A 23,419-nucleotide genomic window follows, 5' to 3' on the forward strand; every position below is an offset into this window, starting at 1 on the left:
CGGCTATTGAGTTACACAGTTCATTACAATAAACCAAAACATAATTTTTCCACGTTATTTTTAAACGCTGTCAATTAGATGAGGAGTTTTGTTCTATCGACAGCGGTTATGTAACGAGTGTTGAATGAATTCAAAGGACTTTAAACCATTTGTCCGGTCAACTATTAGCCGACTCGCCAAAACGTAACTTAGCAGCGTTGACAGTAGAGCATCGACATAAAAACTCGGAACAATACACGAGATTAGCATCGAAGGCCTTCTGAAGGCTTTTTTAGTACGCACTCCATTTAGCTTTTTCACACTGCTTAACCACAATAAGTTTAAATTTGCAACAATTAAAAAACAGCCAAAGTCTTTCATTGACAAAAATAGTGAAATATAGACGATAAATACAGTCTAACGAGTTTAACTATTGTGTACCTAAAGTTGTCTTCTCCGGCTAATTAATAACTTCGCCAACAAAAAAGTATACATAAACGTGTTTATGGTCATGCGTTGAAGACGACGCTTTTTTTCAAGCTTTGTTGCCGTTTACTGGCTAGCTATGCAGAAGCTCATCCGGCATTTAGGCTGCTTGCTACCAGCCTTTCGAAGTGAATGTAGATGTGTTGCTCCAAGGTAAATATTATATATGATGGACCTAGCTACTTTTTCAAGTTTGAGATGCTTTTAAAGAAATGATGTATCTTACGTTATGAAATAGTGCATTAGTATACTGTAAAATGCTTTGTTCACAGTGGCTGCTAGTTTCGCTACTTTGTAGGCTGAAGTTTAACACTATAGCTGTGTGTCATCAGTCTACCTTAAGGGATGAGCCAGTCAGATTCAGTGGGAGTGGAGCTGATAGAGAATCTTACGAAACGTTCAGGCAAGATCCGCCTCCACCCTCGTATCAAAAAAACATTGTTCGGCTGAGTCTTGCTGCTTTTCTTCTATACTTTTTGTTTTTGAGAGAAGAAAATGACATTGACGACTATTTATCAGCGCATGTTTTTAACATCATTGATCCATACGCCGAGCTTCAACGATTGGAAGCCCGCTTAGTTGATGAAAAGGCTAAAGGCATGAACACATCCAGAACTAAGGCTCAAATATTGGAAATGTCTGCCCTCATACAAGAAAGGAATGAATATGGAATTCTTCAAGCTTCGTTGAACCGTGCCAAGGCCGAAAAAATGGCGAAAGAAGCAAGGGCAAAATGAGTTCTTAAATAGAAAGCTCTATCCTGAATCAGAGTGCCAGAGTTGGGTGAAGTCACGTGTGTTTTTGACTTTTTTGCAAGTTTATTGATGATTTCCATCAGTTGTTAACATTTATAACAGTTAGAGGTTATTTAGTGGCTATTTGACAGTGTAAAAATTAAGCAAATAATCTAAAGCCATACAAAATAATCTTGTATCCCAATGTTGAAATATGTTGATACACACATGTATTGTATGAATACAATAAGTGAATAAACGTCAAGCACACAATTCTCTCATTCCCTGAACATTTTACTGCCAGTTCCAACCTCCTTCTTCATAATTGTATTGTGGTCGACTCTCGACCAGTCCATTTGCCGATCCTTTGTAATATGGGTCAAAGTGTCGGCCTTGAAAATGGTCGTGGTATGCGCCATCAGTAATCATGTGGACTGGTTGAGTTTCTTGGATTGTGACTGGCTGCTTTGCCTCCATGTACTCGTAGGCTAGGTTTCGCTGACCATGACCTAGTAAATCATACTTTTGTAGTTATTGTACGCTGATATTGCTGTTGATTAAAGATTTAAAAAGAAAGTGATTTATAACGATGTTTGAACGAAAACTGGACCAACGGAATTTCATTATGAACTTTTTGTTCGAAGGAACAGAACAAAAGAAACTGTACACTTGTCTACAAACTATGATTTGTCAATTAAGATATGCCAAAAACTGTTTCAGTAAATTTAAAATGGCTCTGCGCTTAAACTGCCGATTAAAATGTCTTTGATAAGAAGAGCACGTACTGGTGTTTTGTCAAGCCTTGAAAAGCTCAATCAATATATCAGCGATACATGCATATATGTACATATTTATAGCTTGTACACTCTGGAATGGTCTTGGACAAGTCTTTTGAAGGCGGTGGTACAGGTTTCCTAACATGGATAGGCTTTGTCTTCTGGGCCACTATGCACTCCACTGATAAGTCCAAATGAACTCAGGAAGGTATATGGTGGCCTGGCGGACAATGGCTAGTCATAATATCAAGACACCTATGTATGTGTATATAGGTGTACGTAGGTGTATATATAATATAAATATGTTTATATACATACTGTTCAACTGCCCCAAGTTTTAATCTTGTCAACATACACACGTTGAAGTGCTTAATGGAACTACAGTAGTAGTGCGCGTAAATCATTAGAAAGAAAAGATTTTACGCAGCACTAATAATGTAATGAGTGGGCATACTAAAATCCTTGACATGAAGCTTTTTGTGTAAACATGAGTAGCATGAACTGATACATCTCGTTAGTGCTGTCATACGTTCTATGACATTGTATGCATGGCACCATAGGCTAATAAAAACATCCTTGTGTCTCACCTCATGTGTCAGAGAGTAGGCACTTACTTCGTGTTGAATTTAAAGTGTTGAAATCGAAATACTCCTTTTCATTTTTCTTCGGCTCGCAGCAAGTACCAGACATAAAGAGGCACAGGGCGCTGATCACTTCAAAAAAAACGGCAAGCCAAGACAAGGCATATGACCAAGAGTAGCGTCTCAATGTGGCATTCTGCAAAGCCTACAAAAAACACCATTATCAAAATCAACTCGTTCCATCAGGGGATTTGGTAGTCCTCCAGCCTGAAAGTGTCAGAAGAAACAACTTAAAAGTAAATGTTTTCAAGCAGTTCCATTCTTGCGAGGCAACAATTGCACATTTTCTCCTAACATTTAGGGACCCCAAGTCATGGCATCTACACAAAAATAAACTATAGGGTTATCATCAGGCGGTAAAGGCATGTGAATTTTATTCTCAATATCTATGATGCTTTTTAAGTTTAAATTTATGAAAGCGCCTCAGTGAACAAAAGATCGTGCTGCAGATATCCAAGATGGCATTAACACCGTTTAATTTCATTGCTTTATTTTATAAAAATGGAGCGTGAGCTGCTAATACTGTTCTACTATTGAAAGCCAAGCTAAAAGGCAAGGATAAAATTTCTTTACAAAAAATCAGTTATTGTAAACATCTGCAGAGACTTTTTGGTGTCATTCGCCATTCTTACAACTTTAAGTGGGCTTTGAATCTTTCTAGTAGGTCGCTGCCAAGAGAGCATTACAATCTACAGAGCTGAATCGCAAAGAGGTTTAACAGTCAAAATAATTAATTAAAACTTTCCCTCTGATTACGCAGTTCAATCTAATTTCTTCAGCAACTCATAATTGCACTTTTGTCCCCACAAGGTTACAAAACTTCAAGAACTATGGCTTTAGTTTTGGAAACAAATCCTAGAAATGTATTTGCGTTTCCAACTCATGTTTGGCATATTTCCTTGCGCATGTCTCCTTGTATTAGCAACCAATCCAGTTTTGTTTATGGCGGCAAATAGAAATAGCTTTACATATTTTTTAAATATGTCGGTAGAGAACTGCATTGTACTCACGATTTTCTCATGTAGTTAGGAGATTTTGAGAGTAACTCTGAATTACGGGAGAAGCAAACACAGACTGTCAGCAACTATTTATGTATGTGCTGTACTTGGCTTCGGATACAAGATAACCTAGGATTTGCTAAGGTTGGCTTCCATGCCTGTGATTTAGGGTCTTTGAGTAGCCCATGCAACTGCTTATTTCATTGTCTTTTGAAAAAATGACCACCAGTCTGATCAACCTGCCAGCAGAATATGCTTTTTCTTTAGCCTGTCTAACCACCTGTTTAATTGCCAGTGTTATTGTTGAGATAGATTAGGTCCTGTTTGAGTTGACTAGATTATGCCGATTGATTACTCACATTTGGTTGAGAAATTGTAAAATAGAAGGCGTAAGGTGCTTCGGCATTGCTTGAGATACCTATTTTCTGTGTCTCCATATATTCTGCGCCATGGTAGAAAGCCATACCCAGTGCATTGCAGAAGGCTGCAACAAAAGAGCTCAATGTTTTAAAATGGGTTTATCTGAATTTTTGGGTTACACGCGCACACCACACACGCGCACACCACACATGCACACACACGCACACCACACATGCGCACACCACACACGCGCACACATGCGCACACCACACACTCGCACACCACACACGCGCACACCACATGCGCACGCACACCATACACGCGCACACCACACACGCCCACACCACACACGCGCACACCACACACATATTTGTGGTCACCAAGCTGACACAAACCGGCGCAAAATATGAGAATTCCAGCCCATTTGGTACTTAGACTCCATTTCTTTGATGTGTCTTCTTGCAGCAAGATGCTGTAGCAGAATATCCCAAAGCCGATGACGCAGAGTAACAAAGCAAGGCAGAAAACAACAATCATAGCAACCTGTAACTCTGCAAGAAAAATAAAAGACGCACTTGATAGAATATGTTAATTGAAAATCAGACAGTGACAAGGTGAAGCGGTAATGCAAAGGCAGTCCGAGACAAAGTAGTATGTTCTGTTACAAACAGTCGATTGTATCGACTAGGGGCACACGAAGGTAAATCATGCAGAGAAGATAGGATACATGAGGAGATATAGCACATTTGCGGAGATCAGCGCGTAGCTTTACAGCGTATAAGTCAAATAAATGGACATACATAAACAACTAAATATAAAAACAAGCTAGGTGTGCTTAGAGAATATCTATTTTCAGGTGCATGTTAAAGGAAGGCATGTGGGAAGTGAACCTGCTCTGGTTCTATACAAGGCTTCATAAGGGACATTTCTGCTCAGCAGCAACTCGTTCCTTAGGCATTCTTTATTCTCGTCTGCCAGAGGATTAGCTCTCACATCTACAAGAAAAGTAAATATGTTCGCCAGAACATCAACAACCTGCACTTCATGTCATTTAAAGGTTTACTTGCAACAAAATTCACATTACAGTTATTTGGTATCAAAAGATTCACCATGTCTTACTCTGTTGTGTTGTAGGTGCCAAATATGTGGAAATGTGATTAATAGCTTTTGAAAACTCAAAAACAAACAGTTAATCGCAGCCTTCTCAAAAACGCCGTAGATTGGAATCTCTTTATTTCGACGACGACGTACTCAAATATTGCGGTTATTGTTTTTGATCACGTGAAATAAAAGGCTCAATATAAAACGTCTTTTGGCGCTAGTTTATGACAACCGCTTGGGGTTCCACCGAAAAGCCCGTATCGAATATAAATGCTCGCTGCGTTACAGTTTTGTTTCGGCTTGGTCTAATCATCTAGTCGTAATCTGATCATGTGACCTATACTTCCTGCCGATAGCGCGAACAATTTCTGCAGCATATGTCGACTATCATAGGTGACCAACAAGCTCCTCATGTTTATCAGATGATGATATGCACTCCTTCGGGCTGAGGGTAAAAAACTAAAACTTTTACGATAGGTTTTGAGATATCAGTTCTCCAGGTGACAGCATTACAATGATGATGAAAAACACGCGTAAGGACAATAGACATGGTTTTATTGAATGCGTGAAGTATATTTGTGAAAATATTTCGACAAATGAGGTTGCATGAAAGTGTAAACAGAAGCCATCGTGTTCATCGAGCCGTTTTGGAAAGGGATTCCAATCTATGGCGTTTGTGATGACCGCGATTAACTGTTCATATTTTAGCTTTTAAGAGCTTGTAATCGCAACCCCACATATTTTGTGCATACAACGCAACAGAGTAAGACAAGGTGAATCTTTTGATACCAAATAACTGTAATGTGAATTTTGCTGCAAGTCAACCTTTAAGTAAGTTATATTAAAATGCTTTTTGGTTTGCCTCATATATTCATGAGGTATACTTTCACATAAACTTCGGCAAGCACCATTTGCAAAAGACAGAACCTAGCGAGCAGCAGCGTTGCTATTTCATGTGTTGAATTTCAAAATGCTTGCAACATTAAAAGAAGGACTAGCGTGACAGTGTGAAAGGGTTCAGCCAAGAAATCTCACCTAATAAATGCTATCAGACCCTTTTCACCTTGGCTATAAAATTTAAGTTTGGTCTGATAATTGACACATCTGGTAGGTTGCCTGTCATTGGAATACAAAGAGTGTAATAAAGACATTGAACTGTGTCGTGTTTGTTGCTAAGGCGTAGGTTGAACCAAAGAGCAACATGCATAGTACCGTATTGTCTGTCCATCATAAGATGAAGATAGCCACACCCCTTCTTACACTAGCCACACCCCTTTCTAAACTGCTCAGCTGTTTTACTTTTGTAAAATTTTAATTATCTAATAATTTATAATCTCCATAGCCCCGCCACTCTCCATAGCCCCGTCACTCTCCATAGCCCCGTCACTCTCCATAGCCCCGTCACTCTCCATAGCCCCGTCACTCTCTATAACCCCGTCACTCTCTATAACCCCGTCACTCTCCATAACCCCGTCACTCTCCATAACCCCGTCACTTTCCATAACCCCGTCGCTCTCCATAACCCCGTCACTCTCCATAGCCCCGTCACTCTCCATAACCCCGTCACTCTCCATAACCCCATCACTTTCCATAACCCCGTCACTCTCCGTAACCCCATCACTCTCCATAGCCCCGTCACTCTCCATAGCTCCGTCACTCTCCATAGCCCCGTCACTCTCCATAGCCCCGTCACTCTCCATAACCCCATCACTCTCCATAACCCTGTCACTCTCTATAGCCCCGTCACTCTCTATAACCCCATCACTCTCTATAACCCCGTCACTCTCTATAACCCCGTCACTCTCCATAACCCCGTCACTCTCCATAACCCCATCACTTTCCATAACCCCGTCACTCTCCATAACCCCATCACTCTCCATAGCCCCGTCACTCTCCATAGCCCCGTCACTCTCTATAGCCCCGTCACTCTCTATAATCCCGTCATTCTCCATAACCCCATCACTCTCTATAACCCCGTCACTCTCCATAGCCCCGTCACTCTCCATAACCCCGTCACTCTCCATAGCCCCGTCACTCTCCATACCCCCGTCACTCTCCATAGCCCCGTCACTCTCCATAGCCCCGTCACTCTCTATAACCCCGTCACTCTCCATAACCCCGTCACTCTCCATAACCCCGTCACTCTCCATAGCCCCGTCATTCTCCATAACCCCGTCACTCTCTATATCCCCGTCACTCTCTATAACCCCATCACTCTCTATAACCCCGTCACTCTCTATAGCCCCGTCACTCTCCATAGCCCCATCACTCTCCATAGCCCCGTCACTCTCAAGCTTTATAATATGTCACTCTACATTAAACTCTGGTGAATTAGAATTCAAGACAGTTGTACGGCCCTGGTTGTAGGTACAAGTTACATGTAGGTACAAGGAATGGTTGAATATGTAATAGATAATGTGAAGAGTTATGTACCTCCAACCTAAAAGCGAAGCAGTTCCATGGTCTGTTTACCACAATACCCTAAACTTGTTCGTTGCTGGGCTATATCAAACGGTAATACTGTGTATAGCTTATGGCAGGGTGATGTGTAGGGCTTTTCTGAACAATGTACATGTACATGCCGCTAGCGAACAAATTTTACGAGTTATCACAGTATCTCAGTGTACTCAGACTTTCTTGGAGTACTTATTCAGTCTACAGTTTTGGCTGCAGTATGGCATGCATCGAGTGCCCCATAACACCCCTTCATGTACTTAAGACATGTTCTGCTTTCGTTTTATGCTTTTATGACTCTATATTCAGTCTAACCTCTAGCTGTGAGCAGCGCTCATTGTATTCACACGAGATTTGTCAGTGTATCAGCCATTACTACTAACTGGCTCAGATCGAGGTCTTTCATAAAACCTCACTTTCAAGTTAAAGTTTAAATAGAAACTCTAGGCCGCCCAGAAAAGGAGGAGGAAACCATTAGCATAAAATTATTAAAAATGGTTGATCCTATGATCGCGAGTCATGTTCAATACAAAATTATTCAAGAAAGTGTCCCGACTAGAAGAAATGCCTACCGACTTTCCCAGGCTCTTGCCAGCCTTTCTGCAGTTATAAGTCAATAAAATAGCACTCAAAGTTATAACCTTCTGTATTTGTCTGCGTTCTTTCAAAGACGCAAGGCACAATTGTCCTTTAAAATTACTTATGTATATATATATATTTATATATATATATATAAGTGTATACTTATAAATCACAGTACAAATACATATGTATATATACTTATATAAACGTGTTGCCTTGTTTTGGACCATCTCAAGCAGCTCAATATATTGTTGTACACTTGGGGTCACACATCGCACCATGAAACTCGACCTTAAGTCTTAGATGCTATCATATCAGTTTGGGTGCTCAACAAAGATTTCATTCAAATATTGCGTGAGTCTAAACAGCCTATGAATGCCTTTCAGCAATACGATTGCTGCAATTTCAATCATTGGTTATAATACCTGTCATTGTGATATTGCCTAGCTGACTGGCACTCTGTCCACCCACTACCCGAGTGAAAGGTACAGTATATGCAAGTAGTACTATATAATAACTAGGTTAGAGAACATGATACAGTATATGGAGGTGGTACTCTATAATAACCAGGTTAGAGAGTCATGATACAGTATATGCAAGTAGTACCATATACTGTAATTACTAGGTTAGAGAGTCATGATACAGTATATGCAAGTAGTACTATATAATAACTGGGTTAGAGAGTCATGATACAGTATATGTAGGTGGTACTATATAATAACTAGGTTAGAGAGTCATGATACAGTATATGTAGGTGGTAGTATATAATAACTAGGTTAGAGAGTCATGATACAGTACATGCAAGTAGTACTATATAATAACTAGGTTAGAGAGCCATGATACAGTATATGTAGGTAGTACTATATAATAACTAGGTTAGAGAGTCATGATACAGTATATGCAAGTAGTACTATATAATAACTAGGTTAGAGAGTCATGATACAGTATATGGAGGTAGTACTCTATAATAACCAGGTTAGAGAGTCATGATACAGTTTATGCAGGTAGTACTATATAATAACTAGGTTAAAGAGTCATGATACAGTATATGCAGGTAGTACTATATAATAATTAGGCTAGAGAGTCATAATACAGTATATGTAGGTAGTACTGTATAATAACTAGGTTAGAGAGTCATGATACAGTTTATGTAGGTAGTACTATATAATAACTAGGTTAGAGAGTCATGATACAGTTTATGTAGTTAGTACTATATAATAACTAGGTCAGAGAGTCATGATACAGTATATGCAAGTAGTACTCTATAATAACCAGGTTAGAGAGTCATAATACAGTATATGCAAGTAGTACTATATAATAATTAGGCTAGAGAGCCATGATACAGTATATGGAGGTGGTACTCTATAATAACCAGGTTAGAGAGTCATAATACAGTATATGCAAGTAGTACTATATAATAATTAGGCTTGAGAGCCATGGTACAGTATATGGAGGTGGTACTCTATAATAACCAGGTTAGAGAGTCATAATACAGTATATGCAAGTAGTATTATATAATAATTAGGCTAGAGAGCCATGATACAGTATATGGAGGTGGTACTCTAAAATAACCAGGTTAAAGAGTCATGATACAGTATATGGAGGTGGTACTCTATAATAACTAGGTTAGAGAGTCATGATACAGTATATGGAGGTGGTACTATATAATAACTAGGTTAGAGAGTCATGATACAGTATATGTAGGTAGTACTGTATAATAACTAGGTTAGAGAGTCATGATACAGTATATGTAGGTAGTACTATATAATAACTAGGTTAGAGAGTCATGATACAGTATATGCAAGTAGTACTATATAATAACTAGGTTCGAGAGTCATGATACAGTATATGCAGGTGGTACTATATAATAACTAGGTTAGAGAAGAAACATACACGCTCTGGTCGCTTCTCTGTCCTTGAAGCATTCCTTAAAGAGTCCACGGTTTCTGTTGTAAGTTGCCAGTGTCCCGGAAGACTGAAGGTTGAGACTCTCATTGTCCACTTGGATTATCAGCCAGTAGTTGGTGACCAAGGCGACGAGGAGGCTTATGAAAGCCAACACAATGAGACAGCCTCCACAGTTCAGAGTCGCTGTCCTGTACGCCATTCTTTGATCTAGTCAACTCTGATGAGCTGCGAGAAGTAAGCTTAGGCAGATCGGAGATATGGTGCTGCTAGGGTGTGACGGTAGCTACTCATTGCTCTCTTATATTCAGCGCACGCCCATCTAGTCTTGGTGATCGGACAATGCATGAATAACACCGATCAATAGGGTTTCACTGAGAGCTTGCATTATAATAGTCAGCTGAGCTTTCAGCCTCTCCATAGCTATTTGCATATGAATGCTGAAGGGCTGAATCAAATGTAGCCGTAGTAAAACCTATTGCATTCTTTTCATTTGTTCTATTTGAAGCTTTTGTAAGGCACAGCTGAGAGGGCAGTCAAGGCTCTCATGGTTCATGTTCTTTTGAGAGCAGTCTTCCGCGCCACCCTTAAATTTAGGTCGATGTATCGATGCAGGGAAATGCTGACATATACCAATAATTTCCATTATCCTGTTTAATTTTACTGACTAGTCAAATTTTACAGAAAATAGTTTTTACTTCATCAAATCAGCTAAATGTGTTGGTTATGGGTTATTTTTGGGAGTTGTACTCCCACAACTGCAACTCGATGAGTAACCACATTCTCCCAACTTCTATGCTTTTCGAAGCAAAATTTTTTAACTCAATTAAAAGGTTTTCAATAGGAGAGGTGGAGAAGCCAGTCAAGCGCAGCAACACACACAACTGTAATTACTGGTGAAGTGGTGTTCCAGCATTCATCTTATGCTGAAATCAAGCAGCCACTAATCACATCAGAAGGAAGGAAAGAAGAAAAGCTAAGGACATCGCTGTTGATTACTGAGCCAGAAGAAAGCTAATGAGCATCTTTGCCAGTTATACGCTAGAATAGCGCTGTTCTGTTCACGACAGTCGTGTACTCGACTTGACAATTATTCAATAACCCAATCACGATTTGGCTAGTCAGAGATCTCATCAAGCTCAGCAATAGAAAGTAGGATGCTGCCCGCAGCCTGATAATGTAGAGTGATTGAGAGTGAGCGAGGTAAGGAATGCTACTACGCCTGAGCGTAAGCAAACTACGTGTAGTGTATGTATGAAATTCTAAAAACAGTAAGTGTGAAGCGGTAAGTGTGAAGCGCTAAGTGTGAAGCGGTAAGTGTGGAGTGGTAAGTGTGAAGCGGGTGTTAATTTTCTCACTTCATATGCATTAGTTTGCTATATCATTCCAAATTAGAGAGAAAACTGGACAAATTAAAGAAATGATTTATGAAATAAAATTAACATTTCATATCTTTACTTGCTATTGAGCAACCTAAGAGATTTGAAATATTTCTGTAATACTGGTGAATTGGCAGATATGAACTATAATCCTTGAAAAATTGCCAAAGCTGAGAGGCAGTTTCAGTTGTTCACCTTTCAGTTAATGCAATAGAAATACCACACAAGAGAATGCTCCTTCTGCATATATCTATCTAGCTGTGCATAGATCTATCTAGTTGGTTCACTTGTAGAAATAATTAGGGACAATGATAGGTGTGGTGTACATGCAGATATAATATATGTAGGTTCACACATTGAGGTCATCATATTTTATATACCTGTATGTATATATATAAAAATATCATGTCTGACGAGTATAATTTAATGTAGGTATTATACATGACAAACTGTGGGCTACATTGACAATGTATTTTTAGGTATGTATTTCTTAAGTACTGGGGATCTTGAGTATTGTTAATCGGACAGTAGATGCCAGACACCATCAGATATTCTGCATCACAGTTATTATGTATTTAATGCATCGTGTAGCATAGGTAGGTATTGAGTGTTGTAGGTTGTAGATGTCACGTATTACTAAGTATTGTGTACTGCTAGGTGTCACGTACTGCTAGGTGTTTGTACTACTAGGTGTCACGTACTACTAGGTGTCACGTACTACCATGTGTCATGTACTACCAGGTTTCATATATCAAAAGTAGGGATAGTAATAGTTGTCTTACATCATCATCATTGCTAGTCCGTCAAGTTGGCCCTCACTGTTCTATGTGTTATCGTCTTCATAACATAGCTTTCCAGAGAGGTCAATCCCAGGCAATTCGTTGCAGAGTGTCTAGATTTATGTTCTAACTCTATAGGCTCATCTTTACTACATCTTTTAGCAGAGGTCAAAGTCATCCCCAACAACTAGCAGAACTGTGACTAAAAAACCTGTCGAGGAAACCTCTCTGATTCCATCCTATGGACATGAGCGGGCCATTTCAAGTTCAGCTCATAGGTACTGTGTATCATAGGTACTGTATATCATACGTAGTATGTATCATAGGTACTGTGTATCATAGGTACTGTGTATCACAGGTGCTGTGTATCGTAGGTACTGTGTATCATAGGTACTGTATATCATACGTACTATGTATCATAGGTACTGTGTATCATAGGTACTGTGTATCATAGGTACTGTATATCATAGGTACTGTGTATCATAGGTACTGTGTATCATAGGTACTGTGTATCATAGGTACTGTATATCATAGGTACTGTGTATCATAGGTACTGTATATCATAGGTAATGTATATCATAGGTACTGTGTATCTTAGGTACTGTGTGTCTTAGGTACTGTGTATCATAGGTACTGTGTATCATACGTACTGTGTATCATACATACTGTGTATCATATGTACTGTGTATCATAAGTACTGTATATCATAGGTACTGTGTATCATAGGTACTGTGTATCATAGGTACTGTACATCATAGGTACTGTATATCATAGGTACTGTATATCATAAGTACTGTGTATCATAGGTACTGTATATCATAAGTACTGTATATCATTGGTATTGTGTATCATAGGTATTGTATATTATTTTTACTGCGTATTATAGATGTTGTGTGTTGTAATTATCATGCAATTTAAATTGCACAAACTTCCCATTTGTGTATACATCTCATATCATATTGTTTTTTTCCACAAGGATGAGAGCATTGTAAAACAAGAAGACAATGTTTGCTCAAGGTAAAAAAAGACTGCTCATGGCAAGCATTACATGCTGTGCCATCCTTTCCGCTCTTCTACTCACGGTTTCTATTAGCAATGAGCACTGGGTGCATACAACAGAGCCCTACCATATGACACCAACAACCACCAGAACCTCTAACACTGTCTCCAATGAATCTCATTCAGTTCAGAATGAAGACGCCCTGCTTGTTACATATTTTGGAGTTTTGAAAGTCTGCACCTTTCTAACCGGTATGGGAAAAATTTCATATCGTAACGGTTGGTTCACTTCATGCTCATGGATGTGTTTATCATCTATGATACGTTACCATAATGCTTCATCAATCACAGCTACATTTTTAGTTGGTATCTGTAGGTATGTCCTTGGTTAAAGGAGTTGTTGTTGTTAATTGAAAGAGTGGTTGTTGTTAGTTGAAGAAGCTGTTGTTGGTAGTTGAAAGAGTGGTTGTTGTTACGTAGTTGAAGGAGCTGTTGTTGGTAGTTGAAGGAGCTGTTGTTGGTAGTTGGAGGAGCTGTTGTTGTTAGTCGAAGGAGTTGTTGTTGTTAGTCAAAGGAGTTGTTGTTGGTAGTTGAAAGAGCTGTTGTTGTTAGTTGAAGGAGCTATTGTTGGTAGTTGGAGGAGCTGTTATTGTTACGTAGTTGAAGGAGCTGTCGTTGGTAGTTGAAGGAGCTGTTGTTGTTAGTTGAAGGAGCTATTGTTGGTAGTTGGAGGAGCTGTTGTTGGTAGTTGAAGGAGCTGTTGTTGGTAGTTGAAGGAGCTGTTGTCGGTAGTTGAAGGAGCTGTTGTTGTTAGTTGAAGGAGCTATTGTTGGTAGTTGGGGGAGCTGTTGTTGTTAGTCGAAGGAGTTGTTGTTGTTAGTCAAAGGAGTTGTTGTTGGTAGTTGAAGGAGCTGTTGTTGGTAGTTGAAGGAGATGTTGGTAGTTGAAGGAGCTGTTGTTGGTAGTTGAAGGAGCTGTTGTTGGTAGTTGAAGGAACTGTCGATGTTAACTAATGTAACTTAATTGTATTTTCTGTTCTGAGCATTTTCTGTTGAACAGCTCCAAGGTTGTTATGTGTGCTGCCAACTCTCTTACCAATGATTATCTACAAATAAAAGCTTTAGATTTTTAGTGTAATAAATATTGCTGGGCGCCGAATGCTGGTGACATCACAATAAGTTTACTGAGTAGAAAAACTTTTGCTTTTCCAGATTATCCATCCAAGTTTCGTCTTTTATCAAGCACCTACGAGACAGAACTGGTTTTATTTAAATGCTCAAGATCTTATGTGATAATTTCTTGCTGATTATGCCCAAATTTGTGCACTCTGACAGTATTGCATTTATTTCATCAAGTTTGCAGCTATTGCAATGACTTATTTTGATTCTTTATTCTCCGTCAACCTACCTTGTCATAACCAGATTAACTTAAAGCAAAAATCTACAGATATTTTTACGCTGAACTTTGAAGAGCTATCCTGTCTGTATTTTGCAAACATAAAAGATTTTTATACATTTAAAATTACACGTATATTGTTTCTTGCCTCTTCTAAGGTCAAGATGACATACCATTGATGAAACCTGAGTGCATGAACTCGCTGTCCAAAAAAACATTAGAGACTATGAAATCAAGAGAAGACGAATCTCTTATAAATTCATTAAAACGTAAGTAGCTGTTCCATTGTTTATCTACTAATAGAAGCTATCATTTGTTTTATTTAATTTTACAGATAAATGATTTGAGTAGTTGAAATAGATAAGGCTGCAGCAAAGTCTTAATTATTTTGTAAAAATTAGTATGAGACAGACAAGTGCCTTTTAATCCGGAGAAATGATTTACAATCGCTCAGCAGGATTGGGCATGAGAAGTAATTTACAATCGCTCAGCAGGATTGGGCATGAGAAGTAATTTAGGTCAATAAAAAATACAAAGTGTAGTTATTATAATTGTTTAGCTGACTATCTATTCACCTAAACAAAACATTGAATGCTACTGTAAATACATTATTACTGCATTATTTTTCGCTAGAAGCTTTTGTAGCACTTGGTTTGCATCAGCACATGTATCTATGACTTATCAGGTATGCATTGCTAAGAGAGCTGAGTTCATTGTCTTCTGCTGTTTATTAATACAAGCAATGTTCAGGTATGCATCGCTAAAAGAGCTGAGTTCATTGTCTTCTGCTGTTTATTAATACAAGCAATGTTCAGGTATGCATTGCTAAGAGAGTTGTCTTCTGTTGTTTATTAATACAAGCAATGTCCAGGTATGCATTGCTAAGAGAGTTGTCTTCTGCTGTTTATTAATACAAGCAATGTTCAGGTATGCATCGCTAAAAGAGCTGAGTTCATTGTCTTCTGCTGTTTATTAATACAAGCAATGTTCAGGTATGCATTGCTAAGAGAGTTGTCTTCTGCTGTTTATTAATACAAGCAATGTTCAGGTATGCATTGCTAAGAGGGTTGAGTTCATTGTCTTCTGCTGTTTATTAATACAAGCAATGTTATATCGCTATTGCATTACTTTAATACTAGTTTAGTCTTTTTTGTTTCCGTCAAACTTGTTTAAAAATTGCAGCAACAGCAAAAGTAGAATCATCTCATTTTAAGCAGGCCTAAAAAATGAATACAATCTATGATCTAGATGGATGCATGTATGAATATTGAAATGGCACCAGTAAAAATGTATAGTCGAAAGATTTGAAACACCCGTGGTGTTAAGGGCATGTTAAGGGAGGCAAATCTACTTATGTTTGTAAAGTAATTCTAAATATGAAAAAATTGTATAAAATTGCAAAATTTGATGTCAGACTTTTTTTTGAAATCAAAAGGCTAGGAACTAATCGGCTCTCTTTTAATCTCTAACCCATACAAAGCTCTCAATTATCTGATGGGATTTTTAAACCATGAAGTATATCATGAAAAAGTCGCAGCAGGTGATCAATGGTTTCATTATATAAACCAAAAATCAAATGTAATCACACCAGGGTCTAAATTTTTGTACTTGAAAGAATGTGAAAGTGTAAGGGGCTAAAGTTGGGGACAGGAGCAAAATGGATGAGACAACCGTTAGGAGGTTGAAAGACCTAGTATTAAAATTAACAAGCACATTGCTGGCAGCAGTTTTCTGTGACTCTAGAGTTAATAATGAAGTGGTATTGCAGCTCTAATGATAATAACGAAGTGGCATTGCAGCTCTAATGTTAATATGAAATGGTGTTGCAGCTCTAATGTTAATAATGAAATGGTGTTGCAGCTCTAATGTTAATAATGAAGTGTTGTTGCAGCTCGGTTGTTAATAATGAATAATGTTGCAGCTCGGTTGTTAATACTGAAACAGTGTTGTAGCTCTAATGTTAACAATGAAGTGGTGTTGCAGCTCTAATGTTAATAATGAAGTGGTGTTGCAGCTCTAGTGTTAATAATGAAGTGGTGTTGTAGCTTTAAGGTTAATAATGAAGAGACGTTGCAGCTCTAGTGTTAATAATGAAGTGTTGTTGCAGCTCGGTTGTTAATAATGAAACAGTGTTGTAGCTCTAATGTTAACAATGAAGTGGTGTTGCAGCTCTAATGTTAATAATGAAGTGGTGTTGCAGCTCTAGTGTTAATAATGAAGTGGTGTTGTAGCTTTGAGGTTAATAATGAAGAGACGTTGCAGCTCTAATGTTAATAATGAAGTGGTGTTGCAGCTCTAATGTTAATAATGAAGTGTTGTTGCAGCTCGGTTGTTAATAATGAATAATGTTGCAGCTCGGTTGTTAATACTGAAACAGTGTTGTAGCTCTAATGTTAATAATGAAGTGGTGTTGCAGCTCTAATGTTAATAATGAAGTGGTGTTGCAGCTCTAGTGTTAATAATGAAGTGGTGTTGTAGCTTTGAGGTTAATAATGAAGAGACGTTGCAGCTCTAATGTTAATAATGAAGTGGTGTTGCAGCTCTAATGTTAATAATGAAGTGGTGTTGCAGCTCTAGTGTTAATAATGAAGTGGTTTTGTAGCTTTGGGGTTAATAATGAAGAGACATTGCAGCTCTAATGTTAATAATGAAGTGGTGTTGCAGCTCTAGTGTTAATAATGTCATTTTAAGTCAGCACACTGAAATTACTCATCTGCCAGCAACCCGACTGCCTGTGTCTTATAGACAGAGTTTATTTTTATTCAGACAATCTCTGCACGTGACCAAGATTAGGTCAACTTTCTATAAGAAATGTTGCCAAAATGTAAAGTTGCACTCTTTGTTTGTCAGCGCATGGAGTTTCACAAATTCAACTTTTTTCAATTGAATCTACAGTGTCCCCTCCTATCAGATTAATGAGCACAGAAGTAATAACTGTGGCAGTCACACCAATGGGTGTCTAAGTCCATAGCACGGACTACAAACTTCAGTCATTCTCTGCATTAGACTATGGAGTGCATATGGATAAATGGTAAACTCATAGGTACTGAGTCAGCCCACCACAGGCCCAAATATCTCTCCAATCTAATAGGATAGAAAATTTTGTTTCAACAAAAAAGCTAAAACGTCATCTATTACCAGCATTGGCAAGGTGACTTGTCTACGACAGTTCATAATAAGACACACAGTATGCAACATCCAATAGTTGAGACCTTAACTCTACTCAAAGGATAATATCAGGAAATACGTGTACAACATGAAGTAAAAACTTTCAACATCCAGAAGATCTCCAAATAATCAAACAAGCTGTGGCATCGGGATGGAAAGAGAAAGGAGCGGAGCCTGAAAAGAGTGACATTAAAGTTCACCATGGACAATTGATTTAGATTTTGTTTTTCTGTTGCAATATTTGATTTCTGTTGAGTAGTTGAGGCTGAGCATTAGCGTTCCTGTAGTTTTCTCTTCTATACTTTTGTTCTTGATACTAATACTTATTGTTACATCTCATAGTATATATAATAGATTCTGTTTTCTTTTTAGATAAAGCTTGAAAGTCTAAATGGATACCGTAGTTATTTGTTACAAAAACGCAACAATCTTGAAGCATCAATTTCCGAATTTAAAACGCTCAATAACATTTTGTAATTCTATCAGATTCCCACAAATGTTAAAATGTGTTGTCTACCAGTGCTGCCCTTTTTATTCTGGTTATCTTTCTAAAATTTGTCAAGTTGAAATGTAATGTAAAAGCTTTTGTAGCGCTTTACAAAAACTCTGAAAAATCAATATATGTAAAGATAGAAGAGGAAAGCATCATTTTGGCTCAGACTAAACCAGTTCTGTAAGTCTGTTTTTGATTTTAGAGAACACTAAAAAGACAGTCATATTTCCTGTGGCAAGCATCGCTCTAGAAGTATCCGCCGCCCTTCTATGTGTGATGGGCTACTTTCTTGGGAAGAAGAGATATTTGATTTTCATCACCGGTTGTCTGTTTGTTACTTCAGGTAGAGTTGTCAAGTGGTAGTCCTTCTCAAATGGTTGTCCCATCAACACCGCTAGATGTCTATGGTCATAGCTTTCAGTGTTAGGGAAATTTCACAACTTTAACAAATGTTGCTTTGGCATTAACAGACGCCTTTGTTCCAACTAGAAATCGTTCAAGCTACGCATTAAAGATTGATAGAAAGTGATTGTGTTGCAGGGATGAGTCTGCTAGTAGCGAGTATACTGTTTATGGGCGCAGTTACCGGAATAGCAAATCGTCAGCCACATGTGCCCAAAGAAGAGGTTCCAAGGTTTGACTATAGCTATGCCATATCCTTTTATATGCTAAACCTAGCTTTTCTTTTGGATGAGCTCTCAGGCGTTTTCTCTGTGTACCTTTTTATCATTCGTCACAAAGAAACAATTAAGCGCCGCCATAACAGACTTCGTGTGCAGAAAACTAAAGGCATGAGAATGCAACTCTACATGAGAAGACAGTCAAGGCTGTTTAGCACGAGCAGTGCTTGCGGTGAAGCATCTAGACGCTCGAGTAATCTCGTCTCTGATGCTGAAGTTCTGCCGCAATACACAATCTGCGGGCGTGTGCGGAAAGACCCTTCACACATGACAATGTTGACAACAGTGGGGTCTCAGCTTCGTCTTAGTGAGGCAGAAGTAGATGAGACACTTGATGAAAATTGTACATCATATGGCATACTTTTAGCTCCGCCAAAAGATTTCCAGTCTACAGAATGCCAACAGTTGCCAGCACATGCGAAACAAGCAGACGATGACTCCCAAAATGACATTTCTGTCTATAACTATAAGACAACATCAGTATAAATACATTTATGAGTGAATTTTTATTCAGCCACACTTGTCATAGAAAGTGATATAACATTACAATATAACAGTTTACAAGAACAAATTTTAGATGAAATCTAAAAACGGGATCAAAATACATTGCATTTTATACCTGCTAGAAATACATTGCACAGAATATTATTTGTAGTGTATTTACTTCACCTGAACTATGATACAAGTGATTATATCTTCTTAATGATGTTTTGGGTTTTATGAGAAGTTAATTAATGCGCAAAACCGAATACCAAATTTTATAAGGACACAATTCATTGTAAGCTTATATTAGTCTCTAGTCTATCTCACTTATATTAGTCTCTAGTCTATCTCACTTATATTAGTCTCTAGTCTCTCTCACTTATATTAGTCTCTAGTCTATCTCACTTATATTAGTCTCTAGTCTCTCTCACTTATATTAGTCTCTAGTCTATCTCACTTATATTAGTATCTAGTCTATCTCACTTATATGAGTATTTAGTCTATCTCAATTATATTGGAGTTGCTAACCATGCATGAAGTACTTCACCAAATGTGAACACTGCTAGATTATATCCCAGTAAGAAAGATGAAGGCAGGAGGCTCAAAAGTGTACAGTAGAGAGTAAAACAAGAAGGGAGTATCAGAACCGAGTACTCGGTTCTCAATACAGAGTCGCTAATCATGGCAGCACTGGACAAAGTGCTCCCAACTAGGCAACTTCAAACACAGATCATTCACAATAAAAATGATCCTAGATGTAAACTGTGTAAGGCTGCATCAGAGACCATCCAACACGCCATCAGTGGATGCCAGATATGCATACACTGAGCGGCATAATCATGTCACATGTGTAGTGTACAGAAGCTTATGCAATGAGCATGACTTCAATAAACTACAACACTAGTGAGAAGCTCTAAAGAAGGTCAATGAGAATGACTTTACTAACCTCCTCTGGGACTTTTACATCCAGACTGACAAGCTTGCTTTGGCAAACCGATCAGATATTGTAGTGGTGGACAAGGAGAACAAGAGTGCTACTATAATATATATAGCAGTATCCAATGGCTACAACATAGTCAGCAAAGAAAAAAAATTGTGGAAAAATATCTTTCACTCAGAGAGGAGATTTAAAAGTGTGGGTATGCAAGAGCAACTGTAATTCCGGTAATCATTGGAGCACTGGGTGCATTAACACCTGCACATCAAATGTGGCTTGCCCAAAAACCAGCAACAATCAACCTAAGTGAGTTTCAGAAAAGTACTTTATTGGAAACTGTAAAGATCTTGAGACACTGCTCAAACTCCTGTCTCTGGTAGAAAATCAGAACTTGAGTAGATATTACCTACCTGAGTTAACCGTGGTGAAAAAACAATCTTTTATACACCCGTATGTAAATACATTATAATGACAGCTGTACAACTACTTGGCCTACAGTTCTGAAATGTGCCAATGAAGTTGTATAGTTTAATCATATCATCAGAAGATGAAACAATTGTCACTTCATCTATGTTGCACCAGTCTCTTTCTGTCGTTGTGAACAGCAACTACAAATGCTCATAGCCATTGCTATGCTACCCATTTTTATCCCTTGTTCCGCTGAGTGCTCAAAGTAAACTTACCACTGCTGTGAAGCAAATGCAGACTAGAGACTTGAGCTGACGAGCTCCATAGGTATAAGAACGAAAGACCTGGGTAGGTTTTGTGGGTGTGTGCAAAATCCATTTGTAAACTACACTCTCTGTACTAGTAAACTACACTCTCTGTATTAGTAAACTACACTCTCTGTATTAGAAAACTACACTCTCTGCATTAGTAAACTACACTCTCTGTACTAGTAAACTACACTCTCTGTATTAGAAAACTACACTCTCTGCATTAGTAAACTACACTCTCTGTACTAGTAAACTACACTCTCTGTATTAGTAAACTACACTCTTTGTATTAATAAACTACACTCTCAGTATTAGTAAACTACACTCTCTGTATTAGTAAACTACACTCTCTGTATTAGTAAACTACACTCTTTGTATTAGTAAACTACACTCTCTGTATTAGTAAACTACACTCTCTGTACTAGTAAACTACACTCTCTGTATTAGTAAACTACACTCTCTGTACTAGTAAACTACACTCTTTGTATTAGTAAACTACACTCTCTGTATTAGTAAACTACACTCTCTGTACTAGTAAACTACACTCTCTGTATTAGTAAACTACTCTCTGTACTAGTAAACTACACTCTCTGTATTAGTAAACTACACTCTCTGTATTAGTAAACTACACTCTCTGTACTAGTAAACTACACTCTTTGTATTAGAAAACTACACTCTCTGCATTAGTAAACTACACTCTCTGTACTAGTAAACTACACTCTCTGTATTAGTAAACTACTCTCTCTGTACTAGTAAACTACACTCTCTGTACTAGTAAACTACACTCTCTGTACTAGTAAACTACATTCTCTGTATTAGTAAACTACACTCTCTGTATTAGTAAACTACACTCTCTGTACTAGTAAACTACACTCTCTGTATTAGAAAACTACACTCTCTGCATTAGTAAACTACACTCTCTGTACTAGTAAACTACACTCTCTGTATTAGTAAACTACTCTCTCTGTACTAGTAAACTACACTCTCTGTATTAGTAAACTACACTCTCTGTACTAGTAAACTACACTCTCTGTATTAGTAAACTACACTCTCTGTATTAGTAAACTACACTCTCTGTACTAGTAAAATACACTCTCTGTATTAGTAAACTACTCTCTCTGTACTAGTAAACTACACTCTCTGTATTAGTAAACTACACTCTCTGTACTGGTAAACTACACTCTCTATATTAGTAAACTATACTCTCTGTACTAGTAAACTACACTCTCTGTACTAGTAAAATACACTCTCTGTATTAGTAAACTACTCTCTCTGTACTAGTAAACTACACTCTCTGTACTAGTAAACTACACTCTCTGTATTAGTAAACTACACTCTCTGTATTAGTAAACTACACTCTCTGTACTAGTAAAATACACTCTCTGTATTAGTAAACTACTCTCTCTGTACTAGTAAACTACACTCTCTGTATTAGCAAACTACACTCTCTGTACTGGTAAACTACACTCTCTGTATTAGTAAACTACACTCTCTGTACTAGTAAACTACTCTCTCTGTACTAGTAAACTACACTCTCTGTATTAGTAAACTACACTCTCTGTATTAGTAAACTACACTCTCTGTACTAGTAAACTACACTCTCTGTATTAGAAAACTACACTCTCTGCATTAGTAAACTACACTCTCTGTACTAGTAAACTACACTCTCTGTATTAGTAAACTACAATCTCTGTATTAGTAAACTACACTCTCTGTATTAAGAAGCTTGACACCAAATCCAAACTCAAAAAAGAATTGAACAGATCAACTCCATAAATGAACATTTATTGCTATTAGCTATATGTAAAACTGGTCACATATATAACAGGTATGACACAAGGCTACCCTACTAAATGGCAGTACTTCTATTTTTCTATCGAGTATTTATTGAAACTCAAATCAGGTGATTAAGAAATGAAGTAGAATAAGACCCAGTCAAGAAAATGATTTTTTTGGTTACCACATTACAGGGACAGACAACTTCTTTAGAGAATAATGCCTTGCTTTTATTACAGCCGTTATAATAATAGATTGTTGTCATTATTACATGTATGTTATATTTTTCTATCGTATTACTATGTTAAAATGCTCTAGAATGCATTCCCATATATAATTGCAAAACACTCGCACTGCTTGGTATGGAATGAAAACAAGTACAGTTTAATGAGCTTGCACTGAGTGAACTCCAGTAATCTAATATACTGTGAAGGGCCCACAATAGGTTGTTTTGGTAGAGTATTTTGATTACGACATCTCTATAGCCATTTCAAGGCAAGGTGATGTGGGAAACCCTATACGGTATTCAATGTCTTTAAAACAAAAACAAAGTCTCCCAAAAAGGGCTAATTTCTGCTGAAGCTGATAGAGATTACAG

The 23,419-nt window shown here is 37.9% G+C and overlaps 3 protein-coding genes across 3 annotated transcripts; 2 read left to right on the plus strand and 1 right to left on the minus strand.

The window, feature by feature from the left end:
- Window positions 1–492: 492 nt before the first annotated feature.
- LOC137406010 (uncharacterized) lies at window positions 493–1,472 on the plus strand. Its single transcript, XM_068092516.1, has 2 exons — window positions 493–618; window positions 764–1,472. The coding sequence occupies exons 1-2, from the start codon at window positions 545–547 to the stop codon at window positions 1,200–1,202; spliced, it is 513 nt and encodes a 170-aa protein (XP_067948617.1). The 5' UTR covers window positions 493–544; the 3' UTR covers window positions 1,203–1,472.
- A 21-nt stretch (window positions 1,473–1,493) lies between these two features.
- Window positions 1,494–10,313, minus strand: LOC137406002 (uncharacterized). Its single transcript, XM_068092504.1, has 6 exons — window positions 10,005–10,313; window positions 4,865–4,969; window positions 4,370–4,525; window positions 3,974–4,098; window positions 2,590–2,761; window positions 1,494–1,708 (listed from the first exon to the last, which is right to left on the minus strand). The coding sequence occupies exons 1-6, from the start codon at window positions 10,216–10,218 to the stop codon at window positions 1,494–1,496; spliced, it is 987 nt and encodes a 328-aa protein (XP_067948605.1). The 5' UTR covers window positions 10,219–10,313.
- Window positions 10,314–13,178: 2,865 nt separating this feature from the next.
- LOC137385589 (voltage-dependent calcium channel gamma-5 subunit-like) lies at window positions 13,179–19,395 on the plus strand. The gene is made up of 4 exons (XM_068072079.1): window positions 13,179–13,425; window positions 14,727–14,837; window positions 18,432–18,572; window positions 18,770–19,395. Exons 1-4 carry the CDS (start codon window positions 13,179–13,181, stop codon window positions 19,393–19,395), a joined length of 1,125 nt encoding a protein of 374 aa, XP_067928180.1.
- The last annotated feature ends 4,024 nt before the right edge of the window (window positions 19,396–23,419 follow it).

This window comes from Watersipora subatra, chromosome 1 (assembly GCF_963576615.1).
Source record: "Watersipora subatra chromosome 1, tzWatSuba1.1, whole genome shotgun sequence".
Classification (NCBI taxonomy): domain Eukaryota; kingdom Metazoa; phylum Bryozoa; class Gymnolaemata; order Cheilostomatida; family Watersiporidae; genus Watersipora; species Watersipora subatra.

Excerpts from the sequence above, each read along its gene's own strand:
- LOC137385589 (XM_068072079.1), top strand. The coding sequence starts at position 13,179 with ATGTTTGCTCAAGGTAAAAAAAGACTGCTCATGGCAAGCATTACATGC. Across the intron at positions 13,426-14,726 it reads AGTCTGCACCTTTCTAACCG|GTCAAGATGACATACCATTG; the intron begins GTATGGGAAAAA and ends GCCTCTTCTAAG. Across the intron at positions 14,838-18,431 it reads TCTTATAAATTCATTAAAAC|AGAACACTAAAAAGACAGTC; the intron begins GTAAGTAGCTGT and ends TTTTGATTTTAG.
- LOC137406010 (XM_068092516.1), top strand. The coding sequence starts at position 545 with ATGCAGAAGCTCATCCGGCATTTAGGCTGCTTGCTACCAGCCTTTCGA. Across the intron at positions 619-763 it reads TGTAGATGTGTTGCTCCAAG|GCTGAAGTTTAACACTATAG; the intron begins GTAAATATTATA and ends GCTACTTTGTAG.
- LOC137406002 (XM_068092504.1), bottom strand. The coding sequence starts at position 10,218 with ATGGCGTACAGGACAGCGACTCTGAACTGTGGAGGCTGTCTCATTGTG. Across the intron at positions 4,970-10,004 it reads CAGAGAAGCGACCAGAGCGT|ATGTGAGAGCTAATCCTCTG; the intron begins GTATGTTTCTTC and ends CTTTTCTTGTAG. Across the intron at positions 4,526-4,864 it reads CTTGTATAGAACCAGAGCAG|AGTTACAGGTTGCTATGATT; the intron begins GTTCACTTCCCA and ends TTTTTCTTGCAG.